The sequence below is a fragment of the Paramacrobiotus metropolitanus genome, unplaced genomic scaffold (assembly GCF_019649055.1).
Source record: "Paramacrobiotus metropolitanus isolate TYO unplaced genomic scaffold, Prichtersi_v1.0 Parri_scaffold0000078, whole genome shotgun sequence".
Lineage (NCBI taxonomy): Eukaryota > Metazoa > Tardigrada > Eutardigrada > Parachela > Macrobiotidae > Paramacrobiotus > Paramacrobiotus metropolitanus.
Window position 1 is genome coordinate 131,719 of NW_026570298.1, and position 19,133 is coordinate 150,851.

Below are 19,133 nucleotides of genomic sequence, written 5' to 3' on the forward strand. Positions count from 1 at the left end.
AGAGATTTAGCCTGGCTGTTGTAAAAGGAAATGCTGCTGCTGTTTTGGGCACTTTGAGTATGCGTTCTAAAATGACTGATAGCGCTAACGATTTTGGTTGTTTTTTTAATGTTTGAATGTAAATAATTTTGCGTAGTATTCTGCGTATGCAGTTTTTGTTGTATTGATGGCTTTTGCCCAATAAAGCTAGATTATTATCAATGAAATTAATCATATTATTTTTGCTTCGCAAAAGCCACACGGAGGCGGTGACGGAGCTATGGTTTTAATTTTTATCGACCATGGTGACCAACCGCTCCATGGTGACGGTCTATGGATTCCATATTTCCATGGTAAAATTATGTTTTTGCCTTTGGACTTTGAAGTGTTTGCACTTTGCAGTGTGCAACAGCCAGCTGCCAGCAGCACAAAATACAATAGTTGAACTTTTCTGAAATGTTTGAGCATTGAGACATATTGGTACAGCGCCGCTACAGCCGTACAGCGCAGTCCGTAGAATAGCTTTCTCAATTTACCTTCAGCCATCTGTACGATTCCCACTCTCATCTTTCCCTGTTGTCTGCTAGCTGAAAATGCACCTTTATCACGGACGTTATTTTGGTTACAATCCCGTGTTCCAGTGGAACTCGGTGGATGTGTAAACAGAGAACGGTCTCCTGCAGCACGGCGAAGTGATCGATATGACGGAGAACGGCCTGATCGTGGATTTCCAATGCAGCGAACAGCGCTCGCTCTTCATCAGCTACGACAAGCTTTTTCTCCCTTCCCTGGACCGTTATGTCGTGATGCAGAAACATTATCACGAACAACTCCAGAGGATCCCCACGGCAGTACAAAATGCCAGCGTGCAGGTATTGTGTCGCCCGCACCCGGGTGCGGCATGGTGCTGGTACCCGGGACGGTTGCTGCGGCGCCCGTTCTTCTTTCCCCACACAGGAAGCAGCTTGGTGTGGGCCGCCGTCGACGTGGAGGGTCGCCGCCTAACGGAACTGTTCTCCGCTGATCAGGTGCGCTTCCCGCGTTCCAAGCTGTGGCTGGCCCAACGAGCACTGCCGCCGGACTGCTTTGCTGTGCGAGAATGTCGCCTGCCCGATGGTTTCTGCCCGATGCCCGCCTCTAAGGCGTCTGATGGTCTACGTCGCCAACTGGAGAGGAAGGATGTTCGTGTTATAAGCATTCTGGGTGGTACCGTCAAGTACCTGCAGCGAAGGGACGCCGAAGCCTTCTCCGAAGAGGATGTGGTGCGTGCTACGATAATGTTCATCTGACTACAATACTGTAGAATGTAGATATGCACACCAGCTACAAAATTTCTACTGATTTCCGCGAATTAAATGCTGATGTATTGTAATGTTGTTATAATTCTAATAATTATTTTCTAATATAATTCTAATAATTATTTTATTATAATTATTTTATTTTTATTTTTACTTTACACACTGATATTTTTGTTTTATTTTGGCGCTAAGCTATCCGGTATAACCGGTGCAGTTGTCCATAGGAATTTTTGTCTGCTTTATAATTTATTTAATAATTTGCCGCTCTCGGCTTGAAAATTCTTAACCAGAATCTTAATCGTCCTAGTCGCCTAGAACTTTTCTTTGTTAATTTATTTAAAATCCTTTCTAAAAAATATTTGAATAATTAAACATAATTTTTATATTGTATTTTTTTCGCAGCAACAAGTATGCGAATTAAATCAAAAAGCCTCCCAGCGCTTGCTCCATAACGAGCAGGAGAATCTCGGGCTAGATCAGGTGCATATTGGTACGGAAGCGACCAGAAAGCGCAAACACCCCGACGACGATGCCCAACCGGAAGTGGAGCGGGTGCTCCAACGGCACCGCATCTCTTGCTGGAGATCTTCCACTCGCTGGACAGCGTCATCCGCGAGAAGCTGCGTCGCGTGTGTCCGCTGTGGAATACCGTGCTGACCGGCGCCGACAGCGCGAAAACGGACCGTTTTCGGACCGGACCGTGTTTCCTTCCGGATGAACCCGTTCTTTCCACTGGAAGAGGAGGATTTCACCGACGTCTACGGCGCCGTGGCGGGCCTGCTGAAATGCACCACCGCCACCACGGAACGGGTTATTTTGGAGGATATGTACGCGGAACAGCTCGATAGTACATTTCTGGTGGTTAAATGGGTGCTGCGAAATACCCGGCTGAAACAACTGATATTCCATCATGTGGAGATGGACTGGGAGTTTAATTTCGGATATAAATACGGCGACAACGGTGTCGTTGCTGTGACGGAGGACGAGGTGGAAGAGGAAGGCAGGATAGTGTTCCAGCGTCTAGCCAAGACGCTAAAAAGTTTAGCACCGTATTGCTGTGAACTTCGTCTGCAACGGTGTGAATTCACGTCTTTGGAGAAAATGAGCGCCGTTATTCCGCAGGCGACGGTAACACTCGATGCCCCGGATTTGGAGGCACAATTCCGGGATCTCTATGAGGCACATCTGTCTCGCGATGGAGTGGATTTGGAGGAAATGGCGGAGTGGATTCGCACCGGATCGCAGGACGTTCGCGAAATGGTCGTGAAGGTAAAATTGCCAGCTACATTGGGGAACGGGATTTTGCTCATTTTTTTTCTTTTACTGGTGGTGTTTTAACTGAAACTCAGTGTAATAACTACGTGTATATTTGTACTTAGTTCGACTGCATTAGCACCGGAATTGATTACAGTACTTAGTGCAATATTCATTTATCCAGATGCAAGTTGTTAAACAATTTATATTAAAAAATCCGTGAAGTATGGTTTTCTGATCTTGCCATACTGTGCCTACATGACCTTTTTTAATATCCTTCGATCGGTAACTCCACTGTCCCACTGGTTCATATCCTCCATGTGTGCCAGTCGACAGTTTTCTGTAGGTCTGGAAAATGTCTTTAAATAGTGTATTGCTGCTTAAATTTTCCTGGTGTGGATTTATGTTATTTTGTAGCTAGCGCTGTTAGCCACGCTTTCAGTACTGTAAGAGCCTATGATCTGCTTGATTATGATGTGGAAAGAAGCGTTCCCATTGGTCTATATTTTGCTCTGTAGCCCTGTTCCCACCCCGTCTTCTGGACTATGCAAGTCCAGCCGATGTATGTTGTAGCAAGAGAGATGACGAGAATTATTGCAGTGGCATATTAACGTTAGCGCGTACATTTCCCCGGCCGTTCCTCACCACAATGACCCCAATTAATATTGCGTTGAACTGTACAGTATCTTAAGGACTGGCAAAGTCACGATCCCCGCTCCACGACGCCGTATCGTGGTCACGAATGGACACTGGACAACCTGAAGGATGTGGATGTGTCCAAGCTGACCACCCTCACGCTGCGGGCTTTGAAGGAACGCCTTCCCGTGGAAATGGAACGGAGCGAAGATGAAGAAGATAGCGACGTGGAACACGTGCAGTGACCGGCTATCTGTCGTCCTTGTGTCGATGTCGGGAACGGTTGTGTGGGGCAGCTGCCATAGTTATTAACTTTACCGATTTGTTCACTGCTTCAGATTTCTCCTTCTGTTTTGGTGTCGGAAACGGGAGTGTTCGATTCTGTTGTACAAGCAGTCAGAGGAAGCGGTTAGCATTTAGCAGATTGTGATTTGTGAGAACTAATGACTTTTGAATGTGCTCAGATCAGAGTCAGATGCGATGAATAATTCTGGCATAATTCATGCCTAGCGCTGTAAATTTCCACAGAATAAGAACAATTCACCAAGATGACTACTGTACTTGACGGTATCAAGTACACCGGTAGAATTTATCATCCTGTCCTTTTTATTCGTACGATTGTACGAAATAACGAATTGGCTAAATACAAATTATTTACTTATATGGTTGTGTATGTACAGACTGTACTTATTCTCGTAGCTGGTCGGAATTGAATAATTATTCATTTGTGACATCGGTTGTGTAATTTTTCCAAAACTCACGTGGATTTTTAAAGTCAGCATGGTAAGAAGTCTACGGAGAAAATTTGTTCGTCGGGTGTTCGATTTGTTTTGATTTTATTTGTTTCAAATAATTTGTTTGGAAGCGCTCGCCGCTCATTACGGGTCGTTTTCCAGCCGCCCAGGACGGCATGCACGGTTCGATACCTTTAATTACGGCCTGGCTTGTTTTAGAACAGTACCCTGCATGTTGTGAACACAGAGACTACAGGGAAGCGGTGCATTTAGGCACGATCGTACGAGGCTGATTTCTTATCTTGAGCAGTGCCAACCGCCCCCGTATGACGATCAACGGAACTAATGCCAGTAATGAAAATTAATGAGAAATATGCAGCTGACTTCGTGACTTTTTTCCACAAGATCACTTTTAAATTTTGATTACAGTATTACTAGCACTTTTCCGAAAATAGTCTTCTATAATTCAATCGCCTTCTGCCCCTACGTTCTTGTGAACTTCTAGAATCTAGTGCTTTGCAGTGGTCGATTAGCTGAGAATGCACCTGTACAGAGAAAAGCATTGCCGATATCAACCCGTGCGTCAGTGGAACTCTGTGGATGTGCTGACGGAGAGCGGACTGTTCCAGCACGGTGAAGTGATCAACGTGGCGGAGAACGGGCTGATCGTGGATTTCCACTGCAGCGGACAGCGCTCGCTCTTCGTCAGCTACGATAAGATCTTCGACGCTGCCAGCTCCCCGTTTTCCGAGGTATACGAAAACTGGCATCATGAACTGCAGTGGAATCCCGCGCTGACGGAGAATGCCAGCGTGCAGGTGTTGTGTCGCCCGCACCCGGGCGCTGCGTGGCTATGGTACCCTGCGCGTCTCCTGCATCGCGCCTTCTTCTTCCCCTTCGACGACATCGGGCTGGTGTGGGCCGCCGTCGACGTGGGCGGTCGGCAGCTGACGGAACTGTTCACCGCTGATCAGGTGCGCTGCCCCCCAGCCGTACCACTGGAGACCCCAGGACCAGGGGCACTGCCGCCTGGCTGCTTTGCAGTGCGCGAATGCCATCTTCCAGTTGATTTCTTGTCTCTCACCACGTTTCCGTCCTCCGACCGTTTCCTTCAACTGCTGGAGACGCGAAAAAGGGCCATCCGGGTGCTGGCCATACGTGGTGATTCACTGCAGTATCTGCAGCGAACTGAAGCTAAACCGATGAGCGACGGAGAAGTGGTGAGTGTATTACTTATAATGTTATTAGACAGTAATCTGAGTAATGATTTAGTTTCAATTAATCGTGTGTCTGTGACTCGTGTTTATGCCAGTGTAGTGTTCACTCTCCGCAGACTGCGAAGGATTTGCGCACATCACAGGGTTGAACGATGATTTTTATTTTGCCGTGGTATTACTAAACTATTCCATATTATTTCTACTTCACTACTTCAGTTTTTAAATTTCTCATTTTTTGTAAAATTAATTCCGTCTTTGAATCTCATTCGAAGTAACATCTCACATTAATGTGGCATTTTAAATCTGTCATCTATGACTTCGTTTTCCAGTTTTACATTTTCAGTAAGTACTTGTATGTATAATGTATGTTTGACGTTTTCCCACCGGAAACAGAACACAAGCAATAAGATTTATAAGACACTCACCAGGGCACGTTCCTTCGCTATAAATTCAGAAAAATCTCGTTTTATGCAGAAAAATAGGAGAACTAAAGTAAGTAGGTTGCTTAAAAAATTATTTCATGTGCCATGGTAAATAGGGCGAGGCGCCGCGGTCTAACAAAAAAATCGCTTGCTGCTGCGTTGTGCCAACTGTATTAATGTACAACGTCAGTATCTGCATTGTGATACGATTTATTGTGATGCGTTGTTATATGGTTCTCTCGCTGTTGTTCGCAGTTGTCCCTGGTTCTTCCGCTATTGTTCGCTGGGGGGGGGGCGCTATTGTTCTCCCCGAGGGCAACGTTTTGCGACAGTTCCGATTTCCGAATTTCGTAAATTTTATAAAAGGATTTTTAACCTTTTTCCCGGGAGGGGGAGGGGTGCCCCCCCTCCTCACATAGCAAATATTAAACTGCCACGATAATAAAAAAAGTCTGAGAAAAGCAGAAATTCATATGGGAATAAATTCAAAAAAGTCTACAAAAATTTAAACTGGATTTTAGTTTTACTGCTTTTAGATTTTTTTAATCAAAATTTGCTAGAATACCTGTCCGATGCTCATATAATTGGAATATTCCACCATTCCCTGGTCTTGGTATCATGGCCGATTCCTTTACAGTTTAATCAAACAGTTATCGCCCTGGATAATTCGAACCAGAAGAAATTCTGTCTCTTATCACGATATGAAGTCCCAGAAGGCAAAGAAAGCAAACAGAAAAGGTTCATTCTTAAAAAAAGCTGATGAAGTCTGAGGATGGAGAAGAGCCATACGAGCATAGGAGTATGGCTGTCCATGCATGGAAGCGATTGGCTGCCTCATCTACATTTCATCCATTTCACGCCCAGATATTACATACGCAGTGAATCGCCGGGCGTCGTTCGGGAAGAAGCTGGGATCCGACCACTGAACCGCCGTTAAACGGGTAATGCGTTACTTGAAGCAACACTGAGCTTATCATTAACGTATCGTACAGAACACATGAAGTTGGACGGTTACTGCGACTCGGACTGGGGCGACGATATGGAAGAACGGAAATCTACTTCCGGATACGTGTTCACTCTGGAAGGCGGATCTGTTGCGTGGAGTTCGAAATTAAAGAAAGTGAAGGCATTCTCCGCAACGGACGCTGAATACATGTTACTGGCCGAGGCAAATAAACAAAACGAGTGGAGTAGAATGTTTTTGGATGCGCTCGGAGTGGACAAGACCAAGGCCACCCAGATGTATGTTGATAATCAAGGCGCGATTGCCTTGTCGAAAGATCACGAATTCCATAAGTGGGCGAAACATGTCAGAATTCGCTACCATAAAATCCGGCAGGAAACGAAAGCTAGATCGATTGAGGTGAGCTATATTCCAACGGAGTCGAAATCCATCGGCCATGCTGACGAAGGCGCTCGGGACGATCAAGGTCAAGTTCATCACCGGACTTCACGGGTTGCTTGGAATGAATGACCACGGACAACGTGACCGGGGAGGAGGCGCGATGCAAAGATTCTTGCTTACAGCAAGCAGATGGATAAATTACGAGCTAAAATTACAGATATTGAGAAGAAGTTCATATTGTATAATGACCCAAATTCATTTCGCATGATGATCCTGGATTCCTATCAAATCAGTAATCAGTGCTCCATTTCGAAGGCGCAAGACTCCATTGTCCGATGATCAGCAACAGTTTAACGAAGACGTGAGCAGGTCCACAATTGTGTGGAATGGGGATTCGATAAAATTGTTCATCAAAATGCATTCGTTAATTTTTCAAAAAAACCTGACAGTAGTAAAGCAGCCAGTGGGTAAATACTTTTTAGTTGCTGTACTGGTTACAAATTGTCGTACGGTCACACCACACTTTACGGTAGTCAGACAGGATTGTAATTTGAAGTAGATCCAATATCTTTTAAGGAGTATTTCAGGAATGTAAAATTTTAATTTTAATTGGGTGCAAAAGAGGCCTGTGCAGATGTTGACGTTTCTGCATCGATACCGAGGATTTTATTATACAAACCGGAAGTCAGAAAGTTTTCTGTGTAGAACCCCATACAAAAATTACATATATTTAACCCAGGAAAATCGGGTACTAGAAGGGATGGGACTACGGTTTTGAAAATTTGCAGTCTGGGATAAAAAAATTTAATTAAAAGAAAAACATTTTTTCACAATTTTAGCGACCATAGGTCAAGCGGGAGATGACCATGTGGAAATAGCACGCAGGGAAACCATGTTTAGCCGACATGTTATCTCTTAACGTTTATAACAATAGTTACAAAAATCACAGAGGATACGACAATAGCTCAAACAATAGGTCTCAACGAGTACTTAAAACAAAAGCATTGTGATGGTCATCGTAATGACCATTGGTCAAGAGAAAAATAAAAAAGTGCAGAAATACAGATTGCAACCGGCACAGTCGTTTCATCACACAAACAGTCAGTGGAAAATGAGAAAAAACTGGAAACCATTTTCCAGGGAAGAAAATCAAGTTTCATACTTTACGTTTGTGGTATAACGGGGAGCAGGCCTTGTGCAAACGGACATTGAACTTCCCGCACTTCTGTCAAGCTGAACTTCGCCGGCAGTATTTGCAGTGGCCTCGCTTGCATTTTTCCACAATGTGATTGATCCTGCCAAACCGGACAGTGCTGGTCACTGGTGTTGAAGGTCCAAGACGAGCCGGCTTTTGCAGTCCCGTCAGAAGCAACCCTTCGACGACTACCGATAAAAACTGCATCTGTGTCAGGTTTCCGCCTACCTCTCTGTGAATACGCCACGCTGCTACAGTCATCAGAGAAATCGAGTTGGCAAAGAATGGCCACCACCACTTCTTCGTCCGAATCATCGGACGGTAATCCCTGATGAACCTGTCGCATAAATCCACACCGCCCATGTACTTGTGATAGCTGCCGATCATTTTTGGCTGGTCAATGTTGACGTGATTTTTCACCGATGCGTTTTATCGTCTTGCTTTCCCTAGTGGCGCGACAGTCTCGCAGTTTGAGGCCAGACAAACTGGAGTATTGTCGTGCCACTTAACGGTGACCACATCCAGCGGAGAAAACGTTGCGTGATGGCCACTCACGGTCTTTTTGCAACCTTTGTTATCCGGAAATGGGCAATGCAGCAGACGGTTTTCGCGTACAGTGCCGGTAGCTTTGAAATTGAGTTGTCGTAATTCAACAAGCAAGTTGTACGAAGTAAAGTTATCGAAGTACAATGTATGGAATTCAGGATGGTCAACTTTCTCGATCAAAGACAGAACCACTCTTAAGCCAAGAGGTATCAGGTTAGGTGTACCTTCCTTTCCGGTGTATGCCGCAAGGGAGAATGGATAGCCACTTGCTCCGCAAATCACCCACAGCTTACATCCAAATCGGCATGTCCGAAGTATGGGATCATTTGTTCGTCCACGCTGAGGTTCGATTCAAACCATCCAAACTGCAGTAACCTCTTCTTCAAAATCGCCAAGAATGGATTGACCTTGCCAGCTTATCACCTTGCAACAGGTTTTTGTTCTCAGCCAGATGAAGGAATTTTTATTTCCTACAATGAAAGTACGGTGATTGAATACTGTATTATATACTAAACTTTTCATTTTCCAAAAGTTTCCCCCCTTGGGAAAACACCACCACCGCCAAAATACTAAGTGTTTCGCAAAATTTTCTTCTGATTTATATTCCTCCCATTTTTAGCAACAAATTGTCTGCTGGACCGGAAGTACGAATTCTGGCTCGTTATGGAGTTATTTAGGAAAACCCCCTGGAGGGAATTTTTGCAACTGGACATACCTCAAAGCGGGTTCGGGATATCTTTGTCGAAACGCAGGGGAACTCAAACCATGCTGACCACATCCAATAATGTCGCTGTGATGGCAGTTTCACAATGCCGCTGTAAATCAGAGTTCCCACAAAAATGCGTAGTTCTTCCGGCGACAAGGTAAAGTTGGCGTTCTTCTGGGCAGCGTAGAGTTCAGATTCTCTTATGATTCATTCCGAAACTTCTCCATCGAAATACATGTTGAACAGCTCCAGAGGTGTACCTGAAATCAACTCAGGGTGTGCATTTGCCAGTTTGACAGGAACGTTGTTGGGATCATTGTACATTGGCAGAAAGTTCGTTTCCCCATTCGCCCATGGCACTTCGGGCCGGCCACGGGCCGCACCTGTTGAAACCATCTGAAATATCGCCAGATTTTTGTGAAAATTTAATGGCTACGTACCTTTTCGCTTCTTAGACGGCTGTTCGGGTGCACACGGCTGGTCGTCGGTATCGCTGTCGTAGCAGACTTCATGCTCTCCCGAAACATCGGTAGGAAGCTGCGGGCTCAGGTCGTTGTCATCGATGTCTTCTTCGTCGGAGCAGCTAGCAACATCCGGTGGCAGGCAGACAATGTCAACTTCGCCATGTGGTATAGTTGCCAAATCTTACAAGATGTTTTGGGCTTCACGCAACGTTCTTGCTCGTGTTTGAGGCATTTTAAAAATATTTCTTCCAGACGTTTCAGAGAAATGTTCGTGCGGAATGAAAAATGAAAGACGCGCAAATAAGTGCGCGACTTAGCCAAAAAACCAAGAAATGATGCGCGCCAGCAAAAATCTTTAGCTGTGGTATCTTATAAAGGACTGTGAAACAATGAACTTACGACTGGAAAAGTTAGCTGTCCCAGCCGTCCACCACTGACCTAGTGCTCCAAGTATGCACAATCTCATTTTCATAATTATTCATGTGCTCATCGTGATGCCACGTATTCCAGGAATTTTGTGATATTATTGCTCTATCTAACTCGCAAATATCATTTTCTGTCGTAATGGAGCCTGTCAGTGAATTATTTGTTGAAAATGGATTGGTTTTGCCAAAATGGCTTGAATCAGCTGTTCAGAAACAGCTGGACCTTGGCCACAGTGGGAAGAAGGCCCGCAGCGATATATATCGTGCGATTTATTGGAAGCTCAAGGTGTGGAGAAACTGCTGTTTTTTTATCGACATCATATTACGATTTGCATATTTTACAAATCCATAGTTAAATTTATAATTTTTTTACGGATGCAGAATGCCAACAAATTGGGATACATTCATACTGTTGTTTATCCGATTGAATTGGTGGTCGCCATTGGGAAGGTATTCCTTGGCAACAACGAGCACAAAGACGTGAGTTCGCAGTTTTATGCTTCCCGTGTAGGTCTATTGAATTATCAAGCGTTTTTTCCTAAAATTAACACCATTGCAGTACGGGGAAGCCAATATCTCGTTGGAGGATCTCGCCGAATTTTGATAGCTGATTACTTAGCGCTTCTCATTTTTTTTCCCTGTTTGCCTGAGAGCTTAATGCCCATCCATGTCAAACTCGACACGAAAAGTTTCGAAGACCACCGAAGGCCACTGGCTATTGCTTTTTCCTCTAGTTGCGTTTTTTTAAGTTCAACTCTATGAGAATTACGCGTGACATTTTTTACGGAATTATAGAAAGGCTCTGAAAGTGTGTAGACCATGGAGACCTTCACGGTCTCCGTCAGCTCTGATTTGACCAACTTTAAGCTCTCGGTGTGCGTAACTGCGCTGTTGTCTGGAATTGTGGTATTTTTGTAACTGTCATATAACATCTACTCTTTGTGATAAACCATTGAAAGTGACTGAATCGCGTTCAGAAAAGCTACAGAAATTAAGTCCTCCACCCTATCGGCCTAACACGCTTCGTGTGGAACGGGTTAAACCTCCATTAAAATTATTCACCACGTTAAAAATTGTGGCAAAGATTTACCCAGTATTTTTTTCCCTTTAAAGCGGTACGTAACCATTTGCCCAAGAATGCGATTGTTTTCGTACAGCGCTTCCGGGTTCGGTGAGAACAATCCACAGCGGCGGTCTTTGTAACGGACCACGCCCAATCTGAAGCGCCTAATGCTGACCAACAACGGCACTGCCGCAGTACAGCAGGTGGAGCCTACAATGACCCTGCCGGCCCTCTGGATCGTGGCCTTGAACTGCAGTACCGTCATCAAGGCTCATCATTGGCTGCTGGTTTCGACGGTACCGCATGTCGTTCGGTAGGGTGATGACGGCGGGGCCTTTGAGAGTAACTGCGACGAAGAAATGAAAGGTTAGTCACTGCATTTCCATTATGATAGATACTCACTTTAACACCCACGGTAACATACACAGTAACACCCACTGACAGTTTCTTTACGTAATTTTTCTGAGCGTTTCATGTTTATAGAACGGCAGCGAAAAGGTAACGACAAGATGACGAATTCATGGCTGAGTCAGGTAACTGACTTTACGAGGCTCTGGTGTTACGACTTCCAAGAAATTATTTTAATTGTTATGTCTGGAATGGGCATCCAACGGTCAGAAAAATTATCTGTACCAACCTTCTTGGCTCCGATTCATTCCGTATCCGACTGGTTGTCTGCACTAATACTTCCTAAGCACGGCGTTGTCGACCTTGCTGGCGCTATGGAGTCATGGAATGTGAAAGCTTGTCTGCCGGTGCTTCTGGAACTAGCGATTCTGGAGGTCTCAAAGGCCTGGGACTTACCGTTATGCAACGCCGCTTTATGAGCCTTGCTGGAACTACTCTCAGGTGACGATGTCAGTACAGCGCGTTTGCTTGCCCAGTCTAGGTCGGAAGCCGGCCTCTGGCTAAACGCTCAGTGTTGGGCTCACATCGGCAGTCTGCTGGGCGACGACGAATTAAAGATCAGCATTGGTCTCCGCCTCAGTGCCACAATCTGCGACCCTCATGACTGTGTCAAATGCCATAAACAAGTGGATTGTTTTGTGCGCCACGGTCTGTCATGTGCATTTTCCGCCGGACTGCATCCGCGTCACGGCGGGTTAAACAGCATCTTTTGCAGTGGTTGTGTATCCTGCAAAACTGGAGCTGCGTGGCTCCTCTCACATTTCCGAACGCCGCCCGGACTGCTGCACGACATTCGCCTGGAAATGCAGGTTGTGTTTCGCATGGGACGTGGGTGGTACGTGACATGCATGGACGCGGTTGCGTAGTCGCAAATCGAAGCCACTTCCGCCATGGCGGGAGCGGCCGCCGTGCAACCTGTGAAAAAGAAATCCAGATTGTACTCTATTTGGATGGCTGTTACCTGTTCGTGCCGATCGCTTTCGAAACGCTCGGGCCCGGTGGGGACCTACAGCGATCGCTGTAATCAAACTAATAGAGAAACGACTGCAGCAACACACGGTAGAAGCACGTTCGCAAAAATTTCTAAAGCAGCGTTTATCGATAGAAATCCAAAGGGAGAATACAGAGTGAGCGCTGACACGATAAACTGCACGGTATTTTCCTGTTGTAGTTTTGTGTGATTTTTAAACATTTTTTTACTGGATATGACTCAGCCAATAAAGCGATCAGTTTTAGCAATTGAAACTGCTGTTAGTATCACTTACCAGTTACCAGTACGGATTTGGAAAAGCATGAATTCTGAAAGCAGCATTTGCTTGCAGCAATAATGGGCATATAGCGACAGATTCTGTTCAGAGATGTTGCCTCTGGTCAAGCCTCTGTTTTAAACGATCTTTTCCCAAAAAAATTTGGTCGTGCATTTTGTGGGACTGTTCTAGATCTACTTCTCACATTCGTTCACTTTTACACATAGGCCTTGTCCCGAATTCGAAGCGAATCTCGCTATGGTACGGTTGCTCAACCGCACGAGGTGGCTGTATGCAGTGGCCACGCTTACAGATACGGTGCGCGAAGCCACCTCGCGAGGTGGAGTTGCTGTATCGCAACGAGATACGCTTCGAATTCGGGACGAGGCCATAAACTATCATCGAAATACAAGTATATCAAATATCGGGATACCGTAGTACTTCAGCCAAACTAAACAAAAATATTCTGGTCGATTGATAACGTTTACAACTTCCGGTTGGAGATAAGTAGATTTAGTTTTTATGGCTTGCCTTTGTCCGGATACATTGCTTTGAAATCAAGTTTAGGCACGGAAGTAAACCATAAAGATTTCTTAAGATTAATGTGGGGCTAGTTCGTATCAGTGTACCGGGTCGCTTCCCGTTGCCAATGTGTGATGGTTTTGCAGCAAAAGGTGTACAAGTCGAGCACGGAACCATCCTCCGAGCGGCAGAACTCTGATGAAGATGATACTCCTGAACCACAGTTGCCAACTGTTGTGGAATCGAGCCGCAAGCGCAAACACCCCGACGACGATGCCCAACCGGAAGTGGAATGGGTGCTGCCAACCGCCCCGCATCTCTTGCGCGAGATCTTCGACTCACTGGACAGCGTCAGTCTGCTGAAACTGCGTCGCGTGTGCCCGCTGTGGAACACCGTGCTGACCGGCGCCGACAGCGCGAAAACGGTCCGTGTTTCCTTCCGAAAGAACCCGTTTTCCACACAGGAAAAGGGACGTTTCTTCCAGCTGTTTGGCGCCGTCGGCGGCCTGCTGAAATGCTCCACGGCCACCACGGAACGGATCATCATCGAGCATCCGGTGGCGGAACATGTGGAGGGTGTACTGGGGGTGCTGAAGTACGCGCTGAAAAACCTCCGACTGAAACAGTTGATATTCCATCATGTGGAGATGGACTGGGATGATAGTTTTGAGCACGACTACACAAGCAGCGGTGTCGTTGCTTTCGAGGTGTCCGATGGGGGGAAGACGTTCATCCGGCGCCTGGCCAAGACGCTGCGGAATTGGGCGCCGTACTGCGATGAGTTGCGACTGCGCCGTTGTGAGTTCACGTGTATCGAAGGGAAAATGACCGCAGTTATTCCACATGCGACGATCACATTGGATGCCGCGGACATTGAGGCGCAACTGTGGAATCTGTATGAGGCGCATTTGTCCCGCGACGGAATCAACCTCGAGGAGACCGCGGAGTGGATACGCACCGGATCGGAGGAGCTTCGCATGATGGTTGCGCAGGTAAGGTCCATTTAGCGTTTTTTTTGTTGGTGTTATTTCTACCGACATTTTTGACTGCTTATGATTCGTCGATACCCGGTTGTTTCCCTGATATTTTGCGATTCACAACTAAGGAAAAGGTCACACATTTACTTTTACGCTGCATGACTATCTAACATAAAATTAATAATTATTTGAAAATTAAATTTGTTTCGAGGAAATAAATTGCCTACAAGTAATAATAAAACTTATTTAAATCTAAATAAAAATATTAAATAAATTAAACCTAAATAGTAAATGAATAAATAATCAAAAATAAATAAATTATAAAATAATAAATAATAAATTTATTTAACTCAATAACAGCTAAATAAAATTTACGAGTCTTAAATCACCGGAAGTCTTGAAGGCATGAAAACAAAATTTTGATTTTCATTAGCGCAAGCCGTTTACTTAAAAGTTGAGGTTTCCTTTCGATTGCAGTATCTGGTGGACTGGCAGAGTTATGATCCGCGATCAACAGTACATTATCGCGGTCACGAGTGGACAGTGGATAACCTGCAGGATCTGGATGTGGCCAAGCTGACCACCATCACGCTGCGTGCTTTGAAGGAACGCCTTCCGGATGACATGGAAGAAGCGAAATAATTGCATTAATGGAAAGTTTGTCATAGGTTTCTGACATATGCAACCCGCTATCGAAACCTGACCTCTCCAAGAGATTTCTCGTTCTGTTACTGGACTGGGCCGCTGTTTTATGATAACTATTTAGGGCCGATAATTTTTTTGCCTCTGATGTTATCATGAGTTTCTCGCATTTCTGATAGGTAGTAGATTGATGTAAAATACTTTCAGTTTTCCGAACTGTTTTTAATCAAGGATACTAAGTCTTCTTTAACATAAACGCATTTATTCTAAGAACCTGAGAAACGGTTATCGGGAGAAAATAATTTTCAATGTTTGTTGCACGTACATGATATCGGCGAACAAGTATCGGACAAGATGATTTTGAAAAAACCAGCGTTTTGCCGATTTTGTCGACAATTTTGGCAGCATGCTAAGTGTCCAATTTGCGGTGTCCAAGTTCCAACCACCTTCTGTCGGCAGCGACGGCTGATTCTGCCTGGCTTCAAGTCGCTTGTCAGTTCTCAGTTCGAATCACTTGCCAGACCAACATTAGTAAAATGTGATGAATTTGAAAATCATCAGCTAAAGCGATAGAATCAAATCGTTATGATCAAATGTTTAATAGTGAGACTGTCATATTATTGTGACTTTCTTCTTTGTAAGTGCTTTCATTAGCCTCGCATCCATCACGGTATTTTCACTATTTTGCTTGTAAACGAGTACTGGTATCTGTGCAGGAGCTTTTACGTTAAGCAGTTGAAAATGCATCTTTATGGAGGAAGACGCTTTGGCAGTGCCAGTCATCCCGTGTACCAATGGAATTCGGTGAATATACTGACGGAGAGCGGTCTCTTCCAGCACGATGAAGTGATTAACGTAGCGGAGGACGGTCTGATCGTGGATTTCCATTGCAGCGGACAGCGCGCGCAGTTCGTCAGCTACGACAAAATCTTCGACGCCTTCGTTGCCCCATGCTCGGCCGGTTACCGAGACTGGCGTGACGAACTGTGGCTGAACCCCGCGGCGACGGAGAATGCCACCGTTCAAGCACTCTGCCGAAAACACCCAAATGGTGCATGGTTATGGCACCCTGGGCGACTTGCCAGTAAGGTCAAGTTCTTGCCCTTGTGCAACGTCAGCTTGGTCGTCGCGGAAGTCCAGATTGAAGGACGTGAACAAACTTAACTGTTCCCCGTTGAACAATTACGTTTTCCGCTGTTGGCGATAAATTTGGCCGGACTGGCAGTGCAGCCGAATGCCTTCGTGCTGCGAGAGTATCGCCTGCCGGAGAATTATGGGTCGACCGTCACGGCTGGCTTCCGCGGGCGATTTGAGGCGTATCGTATCGGTTCTCAGCCAGACGTTCACGTATCTGCAGCGTTGTTAGAGGCCAGTGAGCGAAGAGAGATTGGTACCGCTGTGTAATGTCCTAGAGATGCTAATTATTCGCTGAACTTCTTCGTATATCTGGCGGTCAGCAAGGAGTACCGACAACAAGTTCACACGATGCTGACCACAGCATGTGGGGGGGGGGGTTGTATCACAGTCTTCCAAAAGGTCAGCCAGTCGGATTGTATCGTATTCCACGGCGACACCGGCAACGGTCGGCGGCCCGCGTTCGGTCCACTTCCAACCAAGATAAACCGGCACGCATACGCAAAGGTCACAAGCTGGCGATCAAGAAGTATTTTTATTTTATTCTGCCTTAGTGTACTAGCCGGTCCGGATGATTAGCACGAAAAGAAAACAGCGAAAATGTTAATTCATGGGATACGCGACTTACGCCAAACTACATAATTATATAATACGTCACGCCACTCGGGTTTCTTACATGCTTTTGGCCTGGCTGGCTGGTGCAGGCCTAATATTCAGGAACACTCGTATTAACGAATCACGATAACCGTAATCGCCGGGTGGATTGTGGTTAGACGAAAGTCGGCGCAATAGAGGCGATCTGGCTGCGAAGCAGTTTTTCGTTGCAACAATTGTATCGTATCTGTAGTGGCCATCCTGCAAAGCGCTGACAGTGCTCTGAGCATGCACGAGCTGTATCTTAACGTGTTAAATTTCCGGACCGGCTTGTACATGTACCATACATTGTACGATATCTCATGCACATTAGAAGTAATTGTGTATCTGTGCATCATTCCGTCAATGACCGTAAAAATAAGCGTTTAGTTGGAGGCCTTATTCTACTATTTGTCCTACAGATCTCCCACAAAGTTTCTACATTTTTAAAGGTAACATGTTTAACCGTGTTTTCATTAAAGTGACCGTGTTGTGTGCACAGTAAATGTCGCCTTGCATCGTCTTCCACGGCAAAACTCATAAACGGTCACGGTGAGCGTCCCATTTTCTATTCAAACAGAACCGGCATATATCGGCATAAATGTGTAAAGATCTGCACTCCAAGGCAATCTCCTCCATTTCAATCTGCTATGCCAAATAAAGTATTAATAAAGTATTTTACCTGTATTTGTGTTAGCACCTGTGTGTTGCCTGCGCATTAGTTTCTCATCACTCATCAGTCGTCTAAACTAAAAACAAACCCCAAACCCTGGGGGGGGGGGGGGCATAATTCTGCATTAATGTTGTCGGGTTCTGTTGATTTTCTTTGAATGGGGTGAAATTAAGCGTGCATGGCGAAATTCCATTAGAGATAGCTGATTTACTTAATTTCGGCATAATGGGAGCATCCTAGTCCTTTCAGTTTCGAAGTAACTGCTAAAAACTGGAGGTGGTACAGAAAATGAAGGCTATAGTAATATAAGTGTGCCAGTAAAATACGCATTTAAGCAATACACATGAATATGGCACTAAATAAATGCCAATAAATTCCTGCGGTTAGATGGATCCCCTTATTGATGAGTTCGAACAATTTTCGTGAAATGTTGTCTTTAAGCGCTCAATGTCCTCTGGAGACAAATCCTCCCCTAACTCCACAATGACTAACGCGTACGTCGTAAGAGCACCAGCGAGCTAAACATTATGAAAAATAAGGGTAGCAAAACCAGAATCTCTGCAGTTACTGTAGCGCAAACGTGAAATTTCTGACAGCAAAACTCGTACCGACACTACAAAAGCACGGTCCACAAGGAAAAACTTTCCAATCGTAAAACCAACTCGGCTGGTCTGAATCTGAGTGACGTAATATGATAGTTTATAGCGCGTTTCCTGGACTTCGACGAAACGCAAGCACTTGAATATTGTTGGCACAATGGCTTCCGCCTGTTAAACAATCCGTCCATAAGAACCCGAAACCACACTCGTATGGTTTCTCAAATTTTTTATTAAACGTAAACGATAATGTCATTTTTATTTATGTGACGTTTTTTCGGTGTACGAATGCATAATTACCTGAGCGTTGGCAGCTACAAAACCAGCAGTAAGAACTGAAAGTCCGTAAATGGCCAACATGACCGTTTGCCCGCTACCAGGTATAGCATTGTTGCCGGTTAGAAAGGTCACGCCCAACATGAGAGACAGCACATAAAACAGGTAGACAATCAAATTGGGATACGCCAGCAGGGAATCCAGATCCTCGATCTCCTCAATCACTGTCGCGTGCTCGCTGAGAATTTCTTCGACTTTTGCATGGTCTTGTGCGACGGCTCTAACTAAGGAGTACTTGATTTCGCGCAAACAGAGTACAAAAGCGACACCCGTCAAGGAAATCATAAGCTGCACAAGGGTAACATGTATGAGATAGATACACTGGTGCCCAAAGCTTAACCACCGTATCGCAGAATATATTACAGGATGGGTGTCCTGTGAGTTTTGCAGCAGCCAAAGCAGTCCAGAAACTTCTGTCCCGTTTCCGGCAATAAATGTCGCCCTGATAAGGGGCCATAAACGATAACCATACATTCCAATGGCGTTTAAGTAGAATATGTTATAAAACAGGCACCACCACTTTCGTGTGTCTGCATTCCACTTGGTTTCACTGAACTGGTCAATATGGCGCACCACATGCTCGATGCCAGTATGCACTCTCATTACCAGAACGCACACCAAAAACAGGCTAACAAACTGTACGCCGGCTAACGCCTCGCTCACCCGGTCCTGAATTGGCAC

The 19,133-nt window shown here is 45.3% G+C and overlaps 2 protein-coding genes across 9 annotated transcripts; both read left to right on the forward strand.

Annotated features, from left to right (window-relative positions):
* The first annotated feature begins 364 nt into the window (after window positions 1-364).
* Window positions 365-3,687, forward strand: LOC129595453 (uncharacterized). 8 transcript variants are annotated; one of them, XM_055492468.1, is made up of 4 exons: window positions 365-1,241; window positions 1,680-2,546; window positions 3,050-3,093; window positions 3,215-3,687. In XM_055492468.1, exons 2-4 carry the CDS (start codon window positions 1,992-1,994, stop codon window positions 3,291-3,293), a joined length of 678 nt encoding a protein of 225 aa, XP_055348443.1. In that variant the 5' UTR covers window positions 365-1,241; window positions 1,680-1,991; the 3' UTR covers window positions 3,294-3,687. The 8 variants fall into 5 exon arrangements, 4 of the variants coding, with proteins under 4 accessions (XP_055348443.1, XP_055348444.1, XP_055348442.1 ...); XR_008691323.1 differs by lacking the exon at window positions 3,050-3,093 and having other exon boundaries at window positions 3,132-3,687; XR_008691320.1 differs by lacking the exon at window positions 3,050-3,093.
* Window positions 3,688-4,285: 598 nt separating this feature from the next.
* Window positions 4,286-15,423, forward strand: LOC129595440 (uncharacterized). The gene is made up of 3 exons (XM_055492453.1): window positions 4,286-5,121; window positions 13,608-14,453; window positions 14,916-15,423. The coding sequence occupies exons 1-3, from the start codon at window positions 4,441-4,443 to the stop codon at window positions 15,078-15,080; spliced, it is 1,692 nt and encodes a 563-aa protein (XP_055348428.1). The 5' UTR covers window positions 4,286-4,440; the 3' UTR covers window positions 15,081-15,423.
* Window positions 15,424-19,133: the final 3,710 nt, after the last annotated feature.

What these genes read in the sequence shown, in the direction of transcription:
- LOC129595453 (XM_055492466.1), top strand. Translation starts at nt 681, where the DNA reads ATGACGGAGAACGGCCTGATCGTGGATTTCCAATGCAGCGAACAGCGC. An exon ending in CCTTCTCCGAAGAGGATGTG is followed by an intron (nt 1,242 to 1,679) that starts GTGCGTGCTACG and finishes TTTTTTTCGCAG; the next exon opens with CAACAAGTATGCGAATTAAA.
- LOC129595440 (XM_055492453.1), top strand. Translation starts at nt 4,441, where the DNA reads ATGCACCTGTACAGAGAAAAGCATTGCCGATATCAACCCGTGCGTCAG. An exon ending in CGATGAGCGACGGAGAAGTG is followed by an intron (nt 5,122 to 13,607) that starts GTGAGTGTATTA and finishes ATGGTTTTGCAG; the next exon opens with CAAAAGGTGTACAAGTCGAG. An exon ending in TTCGCATGATGGTTGCGCAG is followed by an intron (nt 14,454 to 14,915) that starts GTAAGGTCCATT and finishes TTTCGATTGCAG; the next exon opens with TATCTGGTGGACTGGCAGAG.